The 19,073-nt window shown below is 38.4% G+C and overlaps 2 protein-coding genes across 4 annotated transcripts in view; both read right to left on the bottom strand.

Annotated features, from left to right (window-relative positions):
- FAM53B (family with sequence similarity 53 member B) overlaps positions 1-6,282 on the bottom strand; it is a 138,658-nt gene extending 132,376 nt beyond the window's left edge. Inside the window, exon 1 of one of the 2 annotated variants that reach the window (XM_063617008.1) lies at positions 6,180-6,282. The gene's annotated coding sequence lies outside the window, so the exon portion shown is untranslated. Of the gene's footprint in view, positions 1-6,111 lie in introns of both variants that reach the window. The other variant, XM_063616996.1, reaches the window with a different exon arrangement.
- The window catches only part of EEF1AKMT2 (EEF1A lysine methyltransferase 2), a 34,921-nt gene continuing 19,837 nt past the window's right edge, over positions 3,990-19,073 (bottom strand). For both annotated transcript variants that reach the window (XM_055246239.2, XM_055246254.2), the window contains 2 exons: positions 11,128-11,344; positions 3,990-6,297 (listed from right to left, as the gene is read on the bottom strand). In XM_055246239.2, coding sequence (XP_055102214.1) covers positions 6,203-6,297; positions 11,128-11,344 — 312 coding nt within the window. In that variant the 3' untranslated portion in view covers positions 3,990-6,202. The remainder of the gene's footprint in view (positions 6,298-11,127; positions 11,345-19,073) is intronic.

The following is a 19,073-nucleotide window of genomic DNA, read 5'->3' as shown; positions in this document are numbered from 1 at the left end:
GGCCGGGTGCGGTGGCTCACGCCTGTAATCCCAGCACTTTGGGAGGCTGAGGCGGGTGGATCACGAGGTCAGGAGATCGAGACCACGGTGAAACCCCATCTCTACTAAAAATACAAAAAATTAGCTGGGCGCGGTGGCGGGCACCTGTAGTCCCAGCTACTCAGGAGGCTGAGGCAGGAGAATGGCGGGAACTCAGGAGGCAGAGCTTGCAGTGAGCCGAGATCGCGCCACTGCACTTCAGCCTGGGCGACAGCGAGACTCCGTCTCAAAAAAAAAAAAAAAAAAACATACCTTGCCAGCACGATGATCTTGGAATTCCAGCCTTCAGAACTAACTTTCTAGAAATAAATTTCTGTTGTTTAAGCCACCAAGTTTATGGTATTTTATTATGGCAACATGAGCTAACAAGGATACAGAATGTTAAATATCACTAAGTGCCCCTGTTTTATGGAAAGAAAAACTGAAGACCAGAAAAGGAAAGTAACTTGGCTAGGTCTAATCATTTTTTCTCCAAAATTAAATATTTTTAAAAATCATTTGTTTGACATCTATTCTATTGCTTAATAGATTTTAACAAATTACCTGCTGTTATAAAATGAAAGGAACCAAAATAAATTCAACTGAATTTCAAGTTCAGAAAATAATGTGCTTAATTCATTGCAAATAATGAAATGATCTTAATTCTGCTACATAATGTCTTCATCATACAAATTCCAAAAGGAAACCCTTAGCTCACTAACTGAATACTGGGGGAAGACAGCTTATTTCGTAGTGAGCTCCAGTATTCAGAATTGCCCTTTTAGTTTAATTCAGTTAATCACTTTTTAATTAAATAACAACCACAACAATTGGTAGTTTCAACTACAAAGCCAAGAAGTCTGTCCTATCTCTTGAACAAACTATATTATCAATTGTTTGATCCAATTGGCTCTCTCACTGAATCTGGGCTTTCCCTCTAGGCCTGTTGCGTTTACAGAGGGGATAAACAGCTCAGCCTTGTGTGCCTTGCTTATGACTGATTCTTAAAAATCAAAATATTACTCTCATTCAAAATAACAGTATAAAAGCAGCTTCCCTGAAATACAAATGCATCTCAAAGGTTCTATTTATACATAGCACCACATGTAGTTTTCACTCACAATTTCAGGCCTTTCTTCCAAAGCTGCGTACGGCTCTTTAATTCCACCAGGTATGTTTCATTAAATACCATATTATGACTTTCCCCATTCAGAAACCAACTAGGCTTCTTACTGAGAACATAGAAGGAAAACCTAATTATCACTGCTTCAATGCATCTAAATTTATTCATTACCCAAATCAACAGAGTAGGGGCTAGCTGCTGTTGCAGAAAGGCAGACGGATATGGAGTATAAACTGCTCTTTCCTCCACTCTTCCTTCCCCTACCCCACCCCTCAAAGTTCCATGGTTGGAAATCATCCTAACATTTTTTCATCCTAACATTTTTTTAGCCAGGATGTACTAAAATTAGATGGGAACAAAGGCCTGACATTTTCCTATTAGCAGAAGGGTTAGGAGGAAAATGTGAACTGACAGCACCCACACTCTTCTACATTTAGCCTCTTCCTCCCAACAGTTCTCTCCTCTTTGCAGCAGTAAGGCAGGCAAAAGCTGGGGAACTACAGCCATCCCAATACCATTTTGATTCTGCTATCATCGATGATAAGCTGCCTGATCTGTAATATATTAATGAAAAATGAGAAATACAGTTCACAGTCCCCTTATTCAACCAGAGTATTTTCATATTTTTCCTAAGCTACTCAGAAATATACACGATATGCTAATTGCTGGATCATGTGTAAATTTTTACATATTTGGGAAAACAGATGTATTAGATTTGCTTTTCTTAAGATGCTTCCAGATACTATGAACAATAAAGATCACTCACTAAAATACTTATCATTTGTTGATACGGTACAGTAATAAAAATACATACGTAAAAATATAACATGGAAGAATTTATCATTTCTCATCTTTTCAGGAAACAAAGAAATCATTTCTTTTGAAAACAAAAATGTAGATTTTGGCTTTTTATTTCTTCTTCTAACAAGCTAGGCAAGTAATTTGCAAATACTTTAGGGCTCAATTGATCTCCTAGTTTAAGTCTTTTTTACAATGGTATCAGCATGACAAAAGTACATTCTGCCAGCCTATACATCTGTTTTTGAAGTCCTACTCCAGAAAAGCAGGATAGGATATTGATACATTCATGTCTTAGGAATTATTCCTATCTTTTAAAGTTTATTTCCCTGGGCCTAAACTATAGTGACAGCTCAAAATTTAGCTAGAGAAGCCCTTTTAATGATCAGTCTAATACACTGTGTTGCAAAAGATTTTTAAAACTCAGTAAGTACTGACTCAAGCTCTTTTTTTCCTGGTTACTGGAGCCCATCTTGACATCTAAGCTGGAAATGAATGATCTTTCAACAACACTCCAGGGATTTTGCTAAGGTCATATTCAATCATTCATTAGGCTTCTTACCCGTCGCTTTTCAGAGTTCCATTGTAGAGCTGGTTTTATTCAGCATTTATGTAGCCTGTGGGCTTGGGTATTTGTCTGCTTGATGTTGAGTTTCATTTCTATGCCCTGAACATAGGAATCCATCAATTGACCAAAGAATTTCAAACTATTCTTTTACTTTTCTAACAAATTGCATGGTGTATATGAAGAATAAATTAGCATTAATTTTCTTCCATTAACTGTTAATAAAACATGCTGATGAGCTCCCTCTTCTTCTATGGACATCTCTGTTTCCTGCCTAACCAAGAGAAATGTAAGAATTTCCTAATTTTTTTCCCCACTATGCAATTGTCTTTCAGCCATATATGCTCCTCACCTCCCACAATCAAGCTCTAGGTCATGGGCAGCCTTCATTCAGTGAAATGTACGAGACAAGACTTCTTTCAGAGCCCATCAACACCCCCTCACACACACACATACACACACACAGACACACACACGCCATTAGCTAAAGAGGTTACTCCTGTGGAACACAAGACACTTGGTCTCACACTCTCAAAGCAGAGGGCTGTCCAGGAGCACATACACGTTAGCTTACAGAGCCAAAAACAGGAAATCAAACCCCAGGGCTCTCCCCTGGAGACAAACTGTTCACATTTGTACAGATTTTCATTGTAGGCCACCAGACAGAGAGACACACACACACATACACACACACACAATTCATAAAATAAAATTACTTAAAAGAACATAAATGAAAGTCATTAACATAGGCAGGAATATGCTATTTCTTTGTATACCAATTTGAAGAAAATTATTACAAGGCCATAAGAAACTTTACTAATGTAGATTCCTTAAAAATTGAGGTTTCTATTATACTCTGGATACATGTGAATTGAGGTCAACATACAGTACTGCATTACAGTATCACAGAAATTTTAAAATAAGTAAGTCCACTGAAGCACATGTTTCATAAAAAGACTAAAAGTCTTTTGTATATACTTAGCTCCCTTATTTCTTCAAAAAAAAAAAAAAAAAAAAAAAAAAAAACCCAGAAGATTGCATGCATACCACAGATGAAGAAAAAAGGAAAACTCAGTGCTACTACAATGGGAAAAAAATCATTCAAGGACAGTTTGTACTTATTTTTAAATGGCTTTAGTCAGGCTGCCAAGAGTGATATCAGGTTTGATTCTCACATACATAAATGCCAGCCCCAAAAAGCGACTTTAACTTGTGCACCTGGCTTAAAACAAAATGTACTGAAAACTTTGTATTTGCTAATTGGTGTAACCCACCCATTCAGGCCTCAATTCCCTTTGGACTTGCACACGTACTTCCTACACACAGAAGTGGCCTGTTATGCAGCAATAATCATAGTGAAAAGCAGCCATTCCGTGCAGGCTCCACAGAGAAATCGCGTTTGCATTTCAAACAAGTTTCCTCAAAATAAGCGTCTTTCGATTAAATGAAATTACAATTCCAACTTCTTATCCACAGAAAACAGCATTCAGTATGTAACTTACTGCTCCTTTTTATAAGTGCATAATTTCTGTCACAGTTACCCACATATTTATACAATTTAACAATACTAAGTTAAATAATGTATTTATGGTTTGTTTCAGGAACGTGGGGGACATTTGCTGGCCTGGTTTTTACAGTTTGGTATTATGTGGAAATACTAATTTCTTATTAGCATTTTTGGACCTTCCATTTGTTCTGGTTTTAGTCCCTAAGAAGTTAGCTTCCAGCAGGATTAGAGTAATAAGAAGAGACGACAACTTCCTTTTCCTAACCTTATCAAAGGCTCTATGGTTAAAAAAAAAAAAAAAAAAAATCCTTCACCTTTGCAAATGGCACAAACATGCCCCAAATAGTGACTCGAAAAGCTTTTCAACAAAGAACCATTCCAAGCATTTTGTGAATCAAACTCAACATCTCAGTCTAGTCACACAGAAAGCCTAGTTTGTAGGATTAGCACATTAAAATAGCATATACTTAACTCAAAATTCTAAGAGTACTTATCTATGTTATATTTGAAATCAAAGAATATTAATGTGGAAAAAAAAACAAAGACCCGATCTCAAAAACCATAAAATTTTCTACAGTTCAAGATCTCCTGTCTTGTAAAATCAACACAATTTTGTAAAAAATTTAAATTGCATATATTTTGAAGTAATTTCTCACTTTTTACATGTTGAAAATAAAAGCTTTTCAAAAAATGTTATTTTTGTTGAAAGTCCACATACATATCTTCAACTATCTTGTCTTAATAGTTGATCAATGTTGATCTAAATGAAAAACTCACTCCTTCGTCTACCCGTCCCCAAAAAGAAAAGGGACGTAATGTTAGACTTACTCAATACAGGAGTAACATTTGCCAAATAAACAAAAAGTCAGTTATGTAACCCAATAGGCCCACAAAGCTGAAAATCATCAAAAAATTATGCAAAAATTTGTATTTGGCTCTAATATTAAAATATTACAAATACAAAATGGTATTAAGTATGAATATGACTTATCTTTTCAAAAACATTAATAAACTGTTTCTCTTGCTAAATTAGCCCCTAACTAGAACATCTTTGTGCATGTATCACTGAGGGCTTATATAACTTACACTACCCTTTCACAGAAGAATGACAAAATTCTTAATAGAGGCAAGTCTTTGAGTAGGGAGATGGGGAAAAGTAATGAAGGATGATATGAGACAGAGTTGGCTGACTGCTATTCTGATACTCCATAGATGAACACTAATAAAATAACTACCCATCTTTTCTAACTGAACTTTATATGTAATCATCATAGGTCTCCAGCTGTACTGTAAATGCTACAAAGGCAGAGACTTAGTACCCGTGAGGCAGAGTATGCTAGGAGAAGAGTATGTGTTTTAAAGTCAGACAGACCCAGATAAAAATCCTGGCTCCATCCTGTACTATTGAACCTCATAAAAGTGACTTCACTTCTCTCAGCTTCATTTTCCTTATAAGTAGAAACAAGAACAAGCAATACATACATCAAGAAGATATTGAAAGGATTCAATTACTTAATAAGACAACTTAACATAGCGCTAGCAAATAATAATATTCCTTAGTTCTCTTTCCTTCTACTACCCTTATAGTGTGTAGAAGACCATAGCTGCAAAATGCAGGCTTGATAACTTGAGCAACTGATACATTTCTCTGATTTTGTTTAATTATATACATAAAGGTAAGAGGCCTTTTCACAGGTATTAATTAAGTTTAAAAATAACCACCATCCAACACAAAATAGTATTTCTTGTTATATTTCATAAACAGTCTAACAAAACACTAACAAAGTTATTTTGCTTATTATTCTGATGCTGGAATAATTTGGTCAAATAATCATAAATAGTTATCAACTTTACCAAGGCACAAAAATCAAGAATACATGCTTTCTATAAACTCATTTACTACTTTAAAGTTTTTAACTGTTTAGCAGTTACAGGAAATTTTTTTAATCAAAAAGAAAACTATTTACATTTCAAATACAAAAGAAAATTAAAATTATTCTTGATTGATCTCTAAAACCCAACCACTTAGATGCTCATTATTATTATTTTCTTTCACCAATCCAGTATACTCTATTCAACATGTGCATCCTGTGTACTTACTAAGCATTTATTTGCACAAGGATTTTCTGTGTCAGGTTAACTTTGCTGTGTAGATTCTGTGTAGCTACCTGAATTTGTCCAAGAAAAAGTCTCACATTTTTTGGAAAACCAATGCTGCTACACTGTTTCCAGATCTGCCTCCAAAGCTGAACTTGGGTGTTGGCAGCTCTTCAAAAAGTTCAAATCCTGTCAGACAAAATTTAAATACTTTTATTAAGGACTGAGTCTCATACTTACATTTATTTATATGCATGCATTAACATCGTACCTTTCAACCCTTTGTAAAACTATGATTCCAAACTCTAAATTGTGCTGAATTTCATTTCATGATTTTTCAATTCTACTACGTATGTATAGCATATGTATGCTTATCCAAAATCACTTTGAATTTAACAAGGAAAAGACAAGACCAAAAACAAATTGCAAAAAACAGGCTTTCTATCCACCTCCCATTTCCTCCACTTCCTGTTTGTCATCCCTGCAAAGCTGTATCTCTGTTAGCCTCTGTCACCTGGTTTGTAGGAAGCAGCTAGCATGTGTCGAGTTTGTTGGTTTGTTTGTTTACTTTTTGAGACGGAGTCTCACTCCATCACCGAGGCTGGAGTGCAGTGGCACAAGCTCAGCTCACTGCAACCTCTGCCTCCAGAGTTCAAGCGATTCTCACTTCAGCCTCCCAAGTAGCTAGAATTACAGTTATGTGCCACCACACCAGCTAATTTTTCGTATTTTAGTAGAGATGGGGTTTCGCCATGTTGGCCAGGCTGGTCTGGAACGCCTGATCTCAAGTGATCCACCCACCTCAGCCTCCCAAAGTGCTGAGATTACAGGCATGAGCAACATTGCCTGGCCCTGTGTTGAGTTCCTGCTATGTGCCAGGCATTATTTTGAGTGCTTTATATGTAGTAATCTAATTAATTCACACCACACATACAAAAGCACTTAATACAGAAAGACAAAATAACTTGGAAATATAAATGAATTTGTAGAAGATGAAAAAGTTCTGGAGAAGGATAGTGATGACAATTGCACAAAAAAATGTAAATGTACTTAATACCACAGAAGTGTACACTTAAAAATGATTATAAAACGGTATGTTATGTGTATTTCAGCAGAATTAAAAACAGTAATTTATAACAAACATGAAGACTCAAACTAAACGAACTAATAAAGGGCCTGGGAAGACAAGGAACTAGTAACTTTCAAAGCATCACAGTATGGTTTAAAAAAAATTAACTTGGAATCTAAAATCCTAGGTTCTAGTCTCAGCTTCACCACTTACTGAATGAGATAGGCTGTCAAGTTATCTCTACCATGATCCTGATTTCCATGCACTTTCTATCACTTGAGGCCAGGTATTCAAGACCAGCTTGGGCAACATGGCGAAACCCCATCTCTACAAAAAATACAAAAATAAGCCGTTGTGGCCTGAGCCTGCGCGCCTGTAGTCCCAGCTACTTGGGAGGCTGAAGTGGGAGATGCCCAGATGATGGAAGCTGTGGTAAGCCGAGATTATGCCACTGCACTCCAGCCTGGGCAACAGAGCCAGACTCTGTCTCAAAATAAATTTTAAAATTAAAGTAAAATAAAATGCCAATCAAGGTTTTCCCTCATTGATGGGCCTATTAGTTTTGGAATATTTTTTTTCTTGAGGCAGGGGTGGGGTTCTGTATTTTTCTAAATTTTCATGCTTTGAGCTCAAATAACTCTTGTAAACAGAAAAAAATGTTTTGAGTGATGTATACTGGCCGGGTGCAGTGGCTCAGGCCTCTAATCCCAGCCTTAAGCTACTAATACCAATGCGCCACCCCACCCCACCCCATCAAATTCACTGTGATTTTGTAAAGATCCAAATAAGGTAATGTAGTGTTTTCCTAAACTATGAAATAAAATGTTATATTATTTTGCTTTTAAAAAATAAAACATATAAAGCTGGAAGGTCACTTACTAAAATGCCAACGAGGGCCTGGCATGGTATAATCCCAGCACTTTGGGAGGCCAGGTGGGAAAATCACTTGAGCCCAGGAGTTCCAGACCAGCCTGGACAACATGGCAAAACCCCGTCTCTGCTAAAAATATAAACATTATCCAGGCATGATGATGTGTGCCTGTAGTTCCACCTACTCAGGAGGCTGAAGTGGAAAGGATCGCTTGAGCCCAGGAAGTCAAGGCTGCAGTGAGCCAAAATCCTGCCACTGTACTCCAACCTGGGCAACAGAGAGAGAGAGACCATTTCAAAAATAAAAATAAAAATTATATTATTGCATCAATTGGCCTATCATACTATTTCATTATACATCCTAATTCATGTTATCTAATTTCACCAAATCATAATAACTCAATATTATAATGCTTATTAAAAGCTTATCGTAAGAAAACTTTTCCAAATTAGGACATTCCTTTTAATAAAATAATATGATGTATCTTAATGCTGGAAAATGCAGGCATTGTGCTGGATACATACATAGTTATACACCCATATTTGTTTTCAAAACTTTTACAAATGCTTTGGATATTTAATAATAAAAATTTTCTGTCTGTATAAATTTTCCAGGACTTTTTAACTCCCTGAACTAACCCTACAGAATTGGAGTTATTATATTTCAAAATAGAATATACCAAAATATTAATAGTGGTTGTACTCCACTGATGGTAAACAAATTGTCTTAATTATTTTAATCTGTATGCTTATGTGTTGACGTTATTGATATTTTTCAATTATTTAGATAATAAATTTTAATTACTTTTTCTTTTAAAGGATAGCTCCCCAAACCTGAATAGATTCAGAAAGACTCCCTTAAATTACTTCTGAAGTAAGATAGGTGGTTATTGTTTTCGTTCATTCACTGTCATAAAGTCAAGTCCCTTGGACATCAAATTAGAACATGGGCAACTGGTTCCAGGTAACCCTCACCAAAAAAATTATAACACAAAGTATTTGTATAATCAGGGGTATCATGGAAAAAATGCAAGATCTGTTTCAACAGCTTTATGAACATTTATAGTTCAAATAAGAAAAGAACCTTAAAAGAGTGGTGAAACAAGCTTTATTTTATGCAAAGAGAATGTGGCAGCCAGTATGAGTAGTCAGGAACAAGACCTTTGGCAGTGACGCAGGGCAGTGTATTCTGTTACTGTCCCATATCTAACTCCAAATACCATTTTCTAAGGGACTCATGCCTAAAAAATGTTTTCAATTGTATATAATTATTTATATAACATTTCCCATTATAACATTTCGCTTAAATTCTGTATTTTGTTCTAAAATTGAACATAGTTTACTCAATAGTTTTCAGATAAAGACACATTTTTAAGTACTCTAACCAGGCTAAAGTCTGTTCCTCATTATCAAAGACAGACAAATATGTTTTTGTCTGCTGGTTCTAGGAGTAAAAAAGAACACCTGTATTTAAAAACCAGGAAAGAAACTTGCCCTACACAGTGTAACTTTGAGCATTTATTAAAACTGTCAAAGTTCAGGAAGAGGAAAGGCTTATTGATACAGGGCCTCAACAGTTCTAAAGGAAACAAATTTAACACGGAAGATAATAAAATAAATGGCATGAAATAAAAGACAATAAATCACATATAATTCTTGTTTTCCAGAGGCAATAGTAATGAAGCCATAAGCTCGTATTTCAGGCCTCAAACACTTCAGGTTTTACATTATATAATCTGTCAAAACCATTGAACACACACAAAAGGACATGTGTTAAGTGTTCTCCCAGCCTATTCCCTTAATACTAAAAAGAAAACAAACTCTAAAATAAGGTATATGCAGTACGGTTATAAATAATGGTACACAGTAAACTATTCTCGAGGTAATTCACTTTCCATTAGCTTGTGACAACTGAGGTTCAAAATTTAACCAAATATTGAGTACCATATTATTTACCCAAGACTCCATCCTGAAAATTTATCCTATCCTTTAAAAAGTGCAGGATCAAAAAAAAAAAAAAAAAAACTAAGCTGAAAAGGATTCTAAGAAAAAACAAGCAAATATCTGTAGATTCTCAAGATACTTTCCCAGAAATGCCTGTGCACTACATAAAAAACTGGCAGATAAAATATTTCTTAAAAAATGCAAGGAACAGTCTGCCAGAGAACTCAAAATATTTTGTGTATAGATTACAGATTCTCAGTTCTCACAAGATCTCCACTAAGTAGATACTGCACTAATTACACTTTGCTAACTAGGCAAAAAAGGATCCTGCCTCAGCACCAGAATCTATCAATTCCCTACATTTTAATTCTGTGCAATCTTAAAAATAATTGTTCTATATCCTCTGAAAACAAGAACTGTTCTATAATCTCTGAAGACCTAAATGACCACTAGGGCATGACAGCTAAAATATCTCTATTAAAACTCTCAGCATGTAAGACAAAAGTACTTCTTCCATTTGCATTATTATGGATTTGCCAGTAAATCAGTGCACTGAAGTCAGAAGCACAATGTATGTACTTTTTGTTTGATTCTATAAATAATAGATTATATACCTTAAATAACAGATTGTACAACTCAAATAGAGAACTTAATTTTTTCTTTTTTTTTTGTTTAGATGTGTCTCACTCTGTCACCTAGGCTGGAGTGCAGTGGCACAGTCTCAACTCACTGCAACCTCCACTTCCTGGGCTTATGCGATCCTTTCACCTCAGCCTCCTGAGTAGCTGGGACTACAGGCACGTGCCACCAATCCCAGCTAATTTTTTGTATTTTTAGCAGACACAGGGTTTCACCACGTTGCCCAGGCTGAGAACTTAATTTTTACAGGCTCAAAAATGTTAGTACTTAACTGCCAAGATTTCTCGGAAAATTTTTTAAAAGATCTCAACCAATGTTATTTCTCTGTGCTTTACATATACAGTCAAAAGTTATTGTCAAGGTCATTAACAGAGAAAAAAGCAGGCAATTCCCACAAATAGAAAAGTAAAACACTATAACACAAAACGGGGAGAAAACCTATTTAAGTACATGAAACATGAGGTAAGCACACATTTAAACACCGTATAGTCATTTACCTTCACTGAATTCATTTAGCAACTCTTCCTTGGTCCAATTACATGACGTTATTAGAAAAAAGCCTTTTACTTTCAACACCCTGGAGAGAGATTTCACATATTGCTTCCTCTTCTCAATTGCATTGTCAGGATTAAGGCTTATGGCATCAAAAGTCCCTTTGTCAATACAAATATGAAATCCAGACAGCTGTGTGGAGAGATTCAAAAAGTCTTCTACCTATATTAAAAGTCAATGTCTATGTGAGAACAATTAAAACAAAATCCTTACAGAATGTAAGTGACAACCTATAAAAGGTTATTAATAAAAGGAGCCATTAATTATAATGGCATTTTACATATAATAAACATATTTTCAACTTTATAGCTAACTTTTATGAGCTTCATTCCAAGATCATTAAAGCCAAGATTAATAAGAGAGACTGCTATTTCCTGAACATTCCAAATCTCTACAAATTTGGAAACAAATCAAAGCCAGCCATATTCCCTAATAATACCAGCACATTATAGAGCTCACAAGCCTAGTTTATGAAAAACTTGTTTCTGTCAAAAAGTCAAAAATTTGAATTTGGAACTAAGTTCACTGGAAATAAGATTTTTTGGAGACAGGAGTGTTGCTATGTTGCCCAGGATAGACTTGAAAACCTGAGCTAAGCAATCCTCCCATCTCAGCCTCCTAAGTAGATGTGGCCACAGCACTCAGCTATGGGAATAAGATTTTTAGCTCATATTCCGAGTGTGTAACCTAAAATAAACACGGTAGATCAAAAGTTCTTGGGCCTTGGCTGGTCTGAGTGCAGTGGTGTTTACAACTAATCGATCACAACCAGTTACAAATTTATTCCTTCCTTCTCTATTACCACTGCTTCACTTGACCAGCCTTTAAAAAAAAAAAAAAAAGAATTTCTTGCGTCTTGACTAAGCAGCTTACGAAATTACTAATGGATATAATGAATGGCATAAGGCTTAAGAAATTAAGTAACTTAAACTGTAATTACTTAAGTTGGTAAATTTCATGCACTTTAGATGTGTAAAATCATACGTCACCATCTCATTCACTGTCAATAACTTGATGCATAATAAGCATCGGAAATAGCAATCTGCCTCAATTTTATAAAATATTCACAATTTACCAATGAAAATTCTGAACTCATTTTGAAAAAAATAATTAGGCAATTAGCTCACAATTATTCATACAAATTTAATATAGTAATTGTAAATCATGTTTAATCTAAAATTCTATTGACTTAAAAATGTATATATTATGTTGATGTATATTGGAAGGTGGGTCTTCTCCCTTCCTTCATGTCCAAAGTATTCATTATACCTGAAGCAAAATAATGACTATCACTCTGAAGAACTAACTTTGAAGAGGCTTCCTCATCCTAAATGCCTATATAAAAATACTCATCTATTCAGCAAATATTTTGTGGACATCTATTGTCAGGTACTTTTCAGACCCTGGATATAACAGTAAACAAAACAGAGCCAGGCACGGTGGCTCACGCCTGTAATCCCAGCACTTTGAGAGGCCGAGGCGGGCGGATCACGAGGTCAGGAGATCGAGACCATCCTGGCTAACACAGTGAAACCCCATCTCTACTAAAAATACAAAAAATTAGCCAGGAGTGTTGGTGGGCGCCTGTAGTCCCAGCTACTCGGGAGGCTGAGGCAGGAGAATGGCGTGAACCTGAGAGGCAGAGCTTGAAGTGAGCCAAGATCACGCCACTGCACTCCAGCCTGGGCAACAGAGCTAGACTCCATCTTAAAAAAAAAAAAAAAAGTAAACAAAATAGAAAAGGTCCCTGTATGAAAACATACCTTATATTGGCTGGGCACAGTGGCTCACGCCTGTAATCCCAACACTTAGGGAGGCCAAGGCTGGATCATGAGGTCAGGAGATCAAGACCATCCTGGCTAACACGGTGAAACCCCATCTCTACTAAAAATACAAAAAATTAGCCGGGCGTGGTGGCATGTGCCGCTAGTCCCAGCTACTTGGAAGGCTGAGGCAGGAGAATTGCTTGAACTGCAAAGTGGAGATTGCAGTGAGCAGAGATTGCACCACTGCACTCCTGCCTAGGCAACAGAGCGAGACTCTGCCTCAAAAAAAAAAAAAAAAAAAGAAAGAAAGGAAAAGAAAAGGAAGAAAATATACCTTATATTCTACAAAGAAAAAGATAAAAGATAAATAAGCTAAATAAGTAACTTCAGATAAAGTGCCATGAAGAAAATAAAACCAGAGAAATAAGACATTAAGTGACTTGGAAGAGAAACAGTTTGAAAAACAGAGTAGAAACTTTTCTTGGCCAGGCACAGTGGCTCACACCTATAATCCCAACACTTTGGGAGGCCAAGGCGGGTAGATCACCTGAGGTCCGGACTTCGAGACCAGCCTGACCAACATGGAGAAACCCTGCCTCTACTAAAAATACAAAAATTAGCCGGGCGTGGTGGCGCATGCCAGTAATCCCAGCTACTCGGGAGGCTGAGGCAGGAGAATCGTTTGAACCCAGGAAACGGAGGTTGCGGTGAGCCGAGATCACGCCATTGCACTCCAGCCTGGGCAACAAGAGCGAAACTCCGTCTCAAAAAATAAAAATAAATAAATAAATAAAGTTTTCTCTAAGGTGTTATTTGAGCAAAGATCTGAATTATGATAATGAACCAAACATGCTAAGATCTGGGGCAAGAATACTCTAGGCAGAGTGCAGCAAGTATACTCAAAACAAGCTTGACATGTTTCAGGAACAGAAGCCAGTGTGACCAGAGTATTGATGATAAACGAGGAGGAATGTAAGAAATGAGGGACTTTGTAAGGCTGGATGAGGTTCAGAATCCATTTACAATGTAATGGGGAAGTCAATTCAGGATTGTAAGCAAGGAAGGGACATGAACAGACATTTTTAAAAATCTGGCCAGGGCTGGACACAGTGGCTCATGCCCATAATCCCAGCACTCTGGGAGGCCAAGGCAGGTGGATCACTTGAGGTCAGGAGTTTGAGACCAGCCTGGCCAACATGGTGAAACCCGGTCTCTACTAAAAATACAAAAATTAGGCCGGGCGCAGTGGCTCACACCTGTAATCTCAACACTTTGAGAGGCCGAGGCAGGCAGATCACCTGAGGTCATGAGTTCAAGGCCAGCCTGACCAACATGCTGAAATCCTGTCTCTACTAAAAAAATACAAAGAAAATTAGCTGGGTGTGGTGGTGTATGCCTGTAGTCCCAGCTACTCGGGAGGCTGAGAAAGGAGAATTGCTTGAACTCAGGAGGCCAAGGTTGCAGTGAGCCAGGATGGTGCCACTGCACTCCAGCCTGGGCAACAGAAAAAGCCTCCGTCTCAAAAAATAACAAATAAAAAATCACTCTGGCTGCCCTGTGGTAAAAGAACATCAGAGCAGCATGAGTGGAAATGGAGGGGCAAAATCAAAGGCTACTGTAGTAGTTTAAACAAGAAATAATGGTGGTTCGGACTTCACAGGGAGCAATTGAGATAACAAGAAATGATCACATTCTTGATATATTTTGAAGATAAAACTGGCCAGAAGCAGTGGCTCATACCTGTAATCCTAGCACTTTGGAAAGCAGAGGCAGGCAGATTGCTTGAGGCCAGGAATTCAAGACTAGCCTGGGCAACATGGCAAAACCCCATCTCTACAAAAAAAATTAGGTGTGGTGAAGCAGGCCTATAGCCCCAGCTACTCTGGAGGCTTTGGTGGAAGAATGACTTGAGCCCAGGAGATTGAGGCTGCAATGAGCTGTAATAACACCACTGCACTCCAGCCTGGGCTACAGGGCAAGACACTGTCTCCACAAAAAAAAAAAAAAAAAAAAATTTATATATATATATATATATATATATGAATATATATGTATAAATAAAACTAACAGAACTGGATATAGGACTTTAAGGAAAAAGAAGAATCAAGGATGACTCCTTGGGTTTTGGGTAAATGCAACAGGGTAAATGGGAGTGTTATTAGTAGAGATGGGAAGGACTGGGGAAATCAGGTCTGAGGAGGAAACCAAGAGTTTCATTTTGGACTAATTAACTTGAGAGACTATGAGCTTTCCAAATGGAAGTTTTGAATAGGCAGATTTTATAGGCATCCCTCAGAGATATCGCAAGTCCTGTTTCAGACCAACACAACAAAGCAAACATCACAATGAAGCAAGTCACACAAAATTTTTGGTTTCCCAGTGCATATAAAAGTTATGTTTACACTGTATCATAGTCTACTAAGTGTGCAAGAGCACTATGTCTTTTAAAAAATGGGTGCCTTGCCGGGCATGGTGGCTCGCACCTGTAATCCCAGCACTTTGGGAGGCCAAGGCGGGTGGATCACCTGAGGTCAGGAATTTAAGACTAGCCTGACCAACACGGTGAAACCTCATCTCTACTAAAAATACAAAAATTAGCCAGGCATGGTGGCGCATGCCTATAATCCCAGCTACTCGGAGGATGAGGCAGGAGAATCGCTTGAAACCAGGAGGCAGAAGTTGTGGTGAGCCGAGATCATGCCATTGCACTCCAGCCGGGGCAACAAGAGCGAAACTCCATCTCAAAAAAAAAAAAAAAAAAATGGGTGCCTTAAAAAATACTTTATTGTAGGCCGGGAGTGGTGGCTCATGCCTGTAATCCCAACACTTTGGGAGGCCAAGGTGGACGGATCATCTGAGGTCAAGAGTTCGATACCAGCCTGGCCAACATGATGAAATCCCGTCTCTACTAAAAAAATACAAAAATGGCTGGGCATGGTAGCTCACACCTGTAATCCCAGCACTTTGGGGGGCCGAGGCGGGTGGATCACAAGGTCAGGAGTTCAAGACCAGCCTGGCCAATATGATGAAACCCCATCTCTACTAAAAATACAAAAATTACCTGGGTGTGGTGGCGGGTGCCTGTAGTCCCAGCTACTCGGGAGGCTGAGGCAGGGGAATCACTTGAACGCAGGAGGCAGAGGTTGCAGTGAGCCGAGATCGCACCACTGCACTCCAGCCTGGGTGACAGAGCAAGACTCCCATCACTCACAAAAAATACTTTATTGTTAAAAAACACTAACAAGCCATCATCGAAACCATGAGTAAGTCATAATCTTTTCTCTGGCTGGAAAAGATTATCTCATCTTGCCTCGATGAGGATGCCTGCTGACTGATCAAGGTAGTGGTTGCTGAAGGCTGGGGTGGCTGTGACAATTTCTTAAAATAAGACAGTAATAAAGTTTGCTGTATCGACGGATTCTTCCTTTTATGAAAGATTTCTCTGGAGCACATGATATTGTTTGATAGCATTTTACACACAGTAGAACTTCCTTCGACACTGGAGGCAATGCTCTCAAACCTTGCTACTGCTTTATCAACTAAGTTTATGGAATATTCGAAATCGTTTTTCAACAATGTTCACAGTAGATTCCATCTCAAAAAACCACTTTCTTTGGTCGTCCACCATAAGAAGCAACTCCTTATCTGATCAAGTTTTATCATGAGACTGTAGCAACTCAGTTACACCTTCAGGCTCCACTTCTAATTCTAGTTTGCTACTACTACTATATTTGCGGTTAATTCCTCCACTGAAATCTTGAACCCCTCTCCAAGTCATCCATTAGGGTTGGAATCAGCTTCTTCCAAACTCCTGCTAATGTTGATATTCTGACCTCCCATGAATTATAAATGTTCTTCACGACATGTAGAATGGTGAATCATTTCCAGAAGGTTTTCTTTTTTTTGAGACAGAATCTTGCTCTGTCACCCAGGCTGGAGTGCAGCGGCTAGATCTCAGCTCACTGCAAGCTCCGCCTCCCAGGTTTAAGCCATTCTCCTGCCTCAGCCTCCCAAGTAGCTGAGACTACAGGCGCCTGCCACCACACCTGGCTAATTTTTTGTATTTTTAGTAGAGATAGGGTTTCACCATGTTAGCCAGGATGGTCTTGATCTCCTGACCTTGTGATCCGCCCACCTCGGCCTCCCAAGGTGCTAGGATTACAGGTGTGAGCCACCGCGCCCGGCCCATTTCCAGAAGGTTTTCAATTTACTTTGCCCAGATGCATCAGAGGAATCACCATCTATGACGTCTATAGCCTTATGAAATGCATTTCTTAAATAACACATTTAAGACTGGAAAGTCGAAATTACTCCTTGATCCATCACAGGCTACAGAACAGATCCTGTGTTAACAGGCATAAAAACAAGATTAATCGGCTGGGCATGGTGGCTCATGCCTGTAATCCCAGCACTTTGGCAGGCCAAGGCAGGCGGATCACTAGGTCAGGAGATCCAGACCATTCTGGCTAACACAGTGAAACCCCGTCTCTACTAAAAATACAAAAAATTAGCCGGGTCTGGTGGCAGGCACCTGTAGTCCCAGCTACTTGGGAGGCTGAGGCAGGAGAATAGCATGAACCTGGGAGGTGAAGCTGAGATCGAGCCACTACACTCCAGCCTGGGTGATAGAACAAGACTCCATCTCAAAAATAAACAAGATTAATCTTCTTATACATCTCCATCAGAGCTCTTGGGTGAATTCATGCATTGTCAATGAATAGTAATACTTTGAGTCTTTTTGTTTTGGGGCAGTAGGTCTCAAAAATGGGCTTAAAATATTCAGTAAACCATACTGTAAACAGATGTGCCGTTATCCAGGCTTTGTTGTTCCATTTATAGAGCTCATGCAAAGAAGATCTAGCATAATTCTTACAGGCCCTAGTAGAGACGGTTTCAGCATGTCTGCCAGGCTGGTCTTAAACTCCTGGCCTCAGGTGATCCTCCCACCTTGGCCTCCAAAAGTGCTGGGATTACAGGCATGAGCCACCGTGCCCAGCCAAGATGGCTTCTGTTCTTAAATCTCATGAACTAACTACTGCTAGCTTCAAACTTTTCTTCTGCAGCTTCTTCACCTCTCTCAGCCTTCACAGAATTGAAAAGAGTCAAGGCCTCGCTCTGGATTAGGCTTTGGCTTGAGAGAATGCTATGGCTGGTTTGATCTTCTATCTAGAGCACTAAAACTTTCTCCATATCAGCAATAAGGCTGTTTGACTTTCTCATCATTCATGTGTTCACTGGAATACCACTTTTAATTTCCTTAAAGAAATTTTGTTTTGCATTCACAACTTGACTAAATTTTGTCACAAGAGGCCTAGCTTTTGGCCTATGGCGGATTTCAACATGCCTTCCTCACTAAGCTTAATCATTTCTAGCTTTTGATTTAAAGTGAGAGATGTGTGACTCTACCTTTCAGCTGAACACTTACAGGCCACTGTGTTGAGGTGGGAGTTGTTCATTTTTTATCCTTGTTTTTTTCTTTTTGTTTTTTGAGACGCAGTCTCCCTCTGTCACGCAGGCCGGAATGCAGTGGCACGATCTTAGCTCACTGCAACCTCCACCTTCCAGGTTCAGGTGATCCTCCTGCCTCTGTTTTTTTTTTTTTAAAACAGTCTCCCTCTGTGGTCTAGGCTGGAGTGTAGGTGGGACTACAGGTGCCCACCACCACACCTGGCTATCTTTTGTACTTTTGGTGGAGATATGATTTCACCATGTTGGCCAGGCTAGTCCCAAACTCCTGACCTCAAAGTGATCTGCCCACCTCAGCCTCCTAAAGTGTTGGGATTACAGGCGTTAGCCACTGCACCTGTCCCACTGTAAGGTTTTTAATTGGCCTAATTTCAATATTGCTGTGTCCCAAGAAAGAAGGAGGCTTGAGGGGGAGGGAGGGAGATAGGAGACCAGCCAGTAGGCAGAGCAGACAGAACATACATTTATCAATTAAGTTCACCATCTTACGTGGGCACAGTTCATGGCATGCTAAAACAATTACAATAGTAATATCAAAGATCAATGATCATGAATCACCATAACAGATAAAATAATAATGAAAAACTCTGAAATATTACAATTACCAAAATGTGACACACAGACACAAAGTGAGAACATGCTGTTGAAAAAATGGTGTC

This window comes from Symphalangus syndactylus, chromosome 2 (genome assembly GCF_028878055.3).
Source record: "Symphalangus syndactylus isolate Jambi chromosome 2, NHGRI_mSymSyn1-v2.1_pri, whole genome shotgun sequence".
Taxonomy (NCBI): domain Eukaryota; kingdom Metazoa; phylum Chordata; class Mammalia; order Primates; family Hylobatidae; genus Symphalangus; species Symphalangus syndactylus.
This window is presented reverse-complemented; position numbering and strand designations above follow the sequence as displayed.